The sequence below is a fragment of the Lotus japonicus genome, chromosome 2 (genome assembly GCF_012489685.1).
Source record: "Lotus japonicus ecotype B-129 chromosome 2, LjGifu_v1.2".
Classification (NCBI taxonomy): domain Eukaryota; kingdom Viridiplantae; phylum Streptophyta; class Magnoliopsida; order Fabales; family Fabaceae; genus Lotus; species Lotus japonicus.
In genome coordinates this window covers 47,370,912-47,377,195 of record NC_080042.1, presented here as the reverse complement: position 1 = coordinate 47,377,195, position 6,284 = coordinate 47,370,912, and the positions used below count along the sequence as shown (strand labels likewise).

At 35.6% G+C, this 6,284-nt stretch overlaps 1 protein-coding gene across 4 annotated transcripts; it reads right to left on the bottom strand.

The window, feature by feature from the left end:
• Positions 1-253: 253 nt before the first annotated feature.
• LOC130738158 (protein MAIN-LIKE 2-like) lies at positions 254-6,058 on the bottom strand. 4 transcript variants are annotated; one of them, XM_057590079.1, is made up of 11 exons: positions 5,900-6,058; positions 5,683-5,750; positions 4,143-4,457; positions 3,659-4,039; positions 3,400-3,570; positions 2,899-3,315; positions 1,678-1,735; positions 1,498-1,594; positions 1,135-1,374; positions 947-1,013; positions 254-563 (listed from the first exon to the last, which is right to left on the bottom strand). In XM_057590079.1, exons 1-8 carry the CDS (start codon positions 5,934-5,936, stop codon positions 1,500-1,502), a joined length of 1,542 nt encoding a protein of 513 aa, XP_057446062.1. In that variant the 5' UTR covers positions 5,937-6,058; the 3' UTR covers positions 254-563; positions 947-1,013; positions 1,135-1,374; positions 1,498-1,499. The 4 variants fall into 4 exon arrangements, with proteins under 4 accessions (XP_057446062.1, XP_057446064.1, XP_057446065.1 ...); XM_057590081.1 differs by lacking the exons at positions 254-563; positions 947-1,013; positions 1,135-1,374 and having other exon boundaries at positions 1,521-1,594; positions 3,251-3,315; XM_057590082.1 differs by lacking the exons at positions 254-563; positions 947-1,013; positions 1,135-1,374; positions 1,498-1,594 and having other exon boundaries at positions 1,671-1,735; positions 3,251-3,315.
• Between the last annotated feature and the right edge of the window lie 226 nt (positions 6,059-6,284).

Genomic DNA, 6,284 nt, shown 5'->3' with positions numbered 1-6,284 from the left:
GTCTTATTCATAACCTCATAAACAACATTCTTATAGCACCCCCAATATTTATCTTGCTCATTGATATTTGGTTGGCCAAATGAGATAGTCTTAACATACTCCCTTACATCCACAACATTCACCAATTCATCCAAAAACATCATTAGCTGTCCACCCTCCCCTGCATTGAATTAAATAATAACAACAGTTTTAGTTTTCAATATAGAGGATTAAGGAAATTTTGAACAAGATGTAAGGGTATGTAGCTTGCCTAATGAATTGTCATCTCTCTTCCAAGACTTACATGTATGAAGGAAGAATGTTGTGTGTGGCTAAAATGATTACAAAAAACATTCAGAAATTGAGTTAGCCTAGAAATAAATACAATAGTAACATCTCATTCTAATATGTTAATTGACTTACAGAATTAAGCAATGCCTTATATGGAGAATCGTCAACCAGCAAAGTGTTTTCAACATCAAATTTGCATACTCATCCCAAACTTTATTCAAATCCTTAAACACAATTTTTTTATTGTGTTGAGTAGGTAGATCAAATGTTGTTGTTGTACAGTGAGAACCATCCTGCAAAAGTAATTCTTAGAATGTGTTATCAAAAAAAAAATTCCTTAGAATGTGACACAAGACTAAATCCAACATAGAGCTCAAGTCCACTATGACTTGAGTTCATTCAAGGGATATAAATAAGCCAAATGTTGTTGATTGTAACCGAATTTCTCTCTCATTCCTAATCCCAATTCTCAGTTTCTCTCAACTCTTCCCTCTCTTATCTCTTATTCCTATCAATCTAGACTAGAGCACATAAATTGAGTTCTAAATTATTGAAACACTAAGACGTGGAACCAAGAGGAAAAACCCATTAAGAGGGCTGCTGAGAGAGAGACCTAATGGAAGAGTGCGTAAGCTAGGAATAATGAAATATAAGAGTGAAATATAAGAGTTCTCACCCAAATGAAAAGTAACTTCTCTTTCATATCTCCAAATAAAATATCAACCAACTTCTTACAATTGGCTCTACAAAATAGAAATTATGGATATAAGTTTCTACAATGCACATAAATGTCCTCTGACAGAAAAATGGGACAAACTGAACACTATAATTTAATAAAATGGAAATTATAGATGAATGAAGTACCTTTTTTTGGAGGACCAAATAGCCACTACAAAGTTTTCAAAACAGAACTTCAAAAACTCAAGATAATACTTTCTCTTGAACACTAAATGTTTTTTTGTCCACATTTTGAGACTATTTATTTTGAGACTTCTGATTTTGAAATGTTTCGTCTGGTCGAATTTTTCTATGCTTAGATTCATAGTCAAATACTACGTCTGCAAGGACCCCATTTATATCAAGAATAAGAAGTTTCTTCTTCAACTGCACATACAAGAATTGTGGTTAAACGTATAAAATATAAAAATGAGAGAACAACTTGAAGCAAACAAATCTCACATTGAAAATTAAGACACAATCACAATGAGAAACATATTGTTCCAATACCTTTAAACAAGCCTCTCCTCCAAACTTTCTAGAAGGGGATGTCCCAATTCCAAAATCCGAAAACCCGACTCAGGTCCTAACACTTCTCGAATTGCATCTATAGATTAGCATAAAATGTGAGCCAAGAAGTGAAAAGTTCAATCCAATTTAATGAGGTGTAATTTAAGGTAGTTGTCCAACCGCTAGAACATGTAGAGTTTTTCAACTTTTTGACTCCATGTATAATCATTTTCTTCACCTGTTAACATTATTTATCAGAAAAACAATTCATAAAATCCAACAAGAAACTATTGACATTACAATACAACAGAGTAACACAAAGAACAAAATAGATTGACAATCAGGACTATTACATTCAACAAGGATTTAATCCAATAGAGTAGTATACGAAGTGTAGTAGTAAACACTTGTGATATGTGATAGTATAGTTCAGCTTGTACTATTAGTTGTGCTTACCTGGCACTCCAGGTTGCTATATAAGCCCTGGCTGTTATTGTGTCAGTTACCTTTTCCTAACAGAAATAGTAACAGATTACAGTTTTCTTTCTCTCTCTCTCACCTTCTCTTAGTTCTACATGGTATCTAGAGCTTTTTCTTTCCACCAAACCAGATTCATGGCCGCTTCACCGCCACCTACACCACTGCCACCGCCACGGGCTGAGGTGCCTGCGGCGGCGACTTCTTCTACACAAGCTCCATGAGAAGAATTTTCTTTCCCACCTAATTGTCACCTTTACTTCCTTTTTGAAGAAAGTAGAGAAATGCAGAGAAAGACATAGAAAATATCTGAAATCTGTTTCTCAACACTAGTAGGGGAAATTCTGATTTTATTCATAAAAGAACCCTACTATTTATATACAATTTACATACAAGTCTGAATACCTGAAGTTGCCTCTTAGTCTCTGGTGACTTGAGAACAATCCTCAAGTCAACGTGGACTTGACAACATTTCGACTTGATACAACAAGGATTAAAACTCTAGAACAGCCTGAGTCCAGATACCATGACTCAAAGTTAATGCTCTCTGCAAAGTTTGTCACCATGAGGTTCAAAGGTTCTGAATCAGATTATGAGCCTCCTTATCATAGGATTTCTTCTGCTTGCCTTTCTCTGCATAGAATTCATAGGAATAATGTCCATACTTGTGACAATTGTAGTAATTGTACTTCTATGCTGTTCTTCTCCTGTAGGGAAGTGCTCCTATAATCAATATAATTAATAAGAGGTGAATCATCACGAGTTTCAGCACTGTCCCTATCATATTACCATCATCCTCACTTTCGAGTGGCATAGTGAGGGTGTGACGCTCGCTCTCATCATCCTCATCATCCTTCCAATTACAAACTTGTAAGGAAAATAGAAATTGGCATAAGTAATTGAAGCTGTAACAATTAAAATCACCTGATATTCATATTCAGGTCTCTTCCTCTTCCTGTTTATAGCAGTCTTCCTATATTTAATAAGATGTGTATCATCATCAATGCTGCTGCTTCTTTCAAAGGACCCATTAGGAAGATTTGTGACAAGGTAGGAAAACCTATTTGTCCACATACCATTTAACTCTGGATAATTATATGCTTTCCTAGGACCCTCATATAAACACCAATTAATATCTTTGTATTTGTTAGGCTGAATAATGTTCATCTTTCGAATAGCAAAAACATTGACAACCTCCAAATCCAGTTGTTTAAAGCATATGTCGGGACGATTCAAACTAACAGTTTGGTAGCAAATGATAGGCACCATGACATACTTCACACGCAACTGATTCACATCATCCTGAGAGAGCGCCAACCTCCCATATGGGTTCCAAGTAACCTGGCAAACATAAAAATTGACTATGTTAGATAATATGGAACAGATAATGATAATAAGGGTAATAAAAATTAAAATGAAACTTACATCCTCCTCCTTCATCCGGGAAAACAATTTAATGTAATCTTCCACTTTTGTTTTTTTGTGTTTGTTTTTGAAGTATGTGTACACCACATCTATCCAGGTCAAAAACACGGGTTGTATAGGTGGTAAAACAAATGCGTTCCTTATGAAGGGGAACCGCTCTAATGCAAATACCTATAAGAAAGAAATAAAGTACAAGAGTTATTAAATAATATGATTCATATAAATTGAAATGACAATCTAAAAATCTAAAACAACTTACTATCAGGCCCCATGTGAAACAATAAATACTTTTTTTGTCATTACCCAAAGCATTTTTTATGTGTGCAAGAACAACTGCTCCCCAAGCATATTTATTAATTTTTTGTAAATCTAAGAACTCCAAAAAGTCTGGCATAATAGTCCTTTTCCGATTGGGAAGAAGTGTTGTTCCGAACAGGTACATAATGAAAGCCTTTGCATGGGCCTCCACATCAGAATCAGAAGCATCACTGGGCAATTCCTTAAAGTATAAAGGCAATTTATTTATACTGATTGCACCCTTGCCTGTACCTTTTCTGAGCAAATCTCTTGCTTGATAATCCTTCAAATTTAAATGCTTCATGACTAAGTCCACAGCCTCATAAGTAACATATCCAGACACCTGCCACAATCATATCAATATCAAATTGTATTAATGTCTTCAGGCTCATATTCATATAATAAAAAATTGCAAAATGCAAAAAAAATATGAGATAATAGCTCACCTGGATCCCATCTATGGGAAGTCCAGTGATGAAGTAGATATCTTCTAATCTCATATCTAAAAGAAAATCCTTAACCTCTTTTCCAAGTCGAAAGCAACATTTTTCTTTATCATAAACCTCCAAGAGAGCTTCTAGGGGACACAATGGTAAATGGAAGTTACCTTTGGAAAAGCACTCTTTAACCTTAAGAAACTGAGAAAAACAGGTCATTTCAATTTTTTTGGCCACTCTCTCATGCATAGACCATTCACACAGTTTATTCATGTGCATATCAGAAGATTTACCCATAACTAGCTCTCTCAATAAACAACAAACCTGTCAAATACAAAAAAATCAAAATCTCAATAAAAATACACATTATTAAAAGTTGCAATCAGAATTCTGTAATGAGACAAGAAGGCTTGTGTTGCTTAAAATAATGTAGCAATTCAATCCTCACATCTGTTAAAAGTTCCTAATTACTTCCTCCAACATTCCAAACCCTAATAACTAAGAAGGCAATGAACATGTCTCCAGAATTGCTTTGGAAGCACTGCAAGCAAGTTATGCTGAACAAAATGCCTCAAGATGTAGACATGAAGGATGCTCTCCCGTTTTGGAGGTTTGTTGCAATACAATCCCCCGCTCTTATTTATAAGACCCCATTTTGCCTGGTTTTATGTTGTTATTGTGATTGTCTTTTAGGGTACTCGATTTTCTAATAGCATCTTGTATGAATATGCTGCTATGAGGAAGAAAGGAATGCCTACTTACGAGACTAGAAATAAAAAAGATGCTGAGCAATTAGCGGCACACACTGCTATTCTTTCAATTCTGGGTATTCCTTTCTCTGAGATTTAGTATTAGTCTTCAGAAGTTGATTTATCTATGCAGACCGAACTAACTAAAGTGTGTGTATAAAAAAAGGTGATTCTTCCCCAGGGACACTCTATGAGATACTGCAGTCAAAATCTATAGCTTTTGATGTAGGTCGACTAGACATATCTGGCGGCATTGTTGCTAAACATAAATCATCCATTGAAGCAACAATGCCGTCTCTCCCGTCAGATCGAAAACAGTCTTGCGATGATGGTTCAAGTTCAATAATGGGAAAAAAAGAGTAGGTCTTCAAGCTTTTTATGGAAGTGTTGTGCCATCTAACATCCCTTGAAGCCATCAAAGGCAATGTTATTGCAGAGCTTGAAGGTATTGGGGTGGGAATATATTCAACATATTTGTGTAATATCTAACATTAAAGGAGTCCATGGAATGTTCTGATAGTGAAATTTGCATCAGAATCACAATTTTTTCATAACCACTGTTATACCAATCTACGTGAAAGCTAGTAAACACATGACTCCATTTCCTCAAAGAAACACATACAAAATTTCAATTCAAGTGCTGATTTCAGGAATCAATACTTTAACAAAGAAAAAAACATTAACACCCTCATTAAGCTAACTAGTACTTTCCATTAAAAAGGGAGAAAAGGCATTAAGCATGAGAAGAACAGTTAACAATTAAATTCAACCCAATTGTACATGCATCCAGAAATCCATACCTCTAGGGAGATAATCAGTTGATTTTCACAATGAAACAGAATCACAACAGCTGGTGTGGGTAACACAACTATATCAAAAAACCATAAGGAACAAAGTTAAAATAGATATAACATCACAGTGAAAGAGAGAAAGAATGAAGAAGAAGAAAATAGAGAAAGAAAGAAGAGGAAGAGGAAGAGGAAGAGGGGAATGGTAGTAGAAAAACACGAAGAGAACCTGATGCACCGTGCGTGAAGGCTGAGTCGGTGGCCATCGAGGGCTTCGGTGCGTCGTGCGTGAAGGCTGAGACGGTGGGAGGAAGGAAAGAGACAGGTGGTGGTGTTGTTAGTAAAGGAATTAGGGGGTCTGAATGGGAGAGGGGAATTTTTTGGTCAGAATGTGAAAGGGGCTTGTGGAGAGGTTGGGAAAAGAGCCCAACTTTTAGTTTAATCCTTTTTTTTTTTGAATCAGTTTAGTGTAGATTGGCCCAACATCATATGTTAAACTACTATTAACATGTTTTTTTTATAGAGGATGTATTTAGTGAGAAAGCTCTTTTTATGTGAGAAAATTAGAATTCTTATCATCACATCTTTGGAGTAGGTTCGCCCCTGCCACTAGT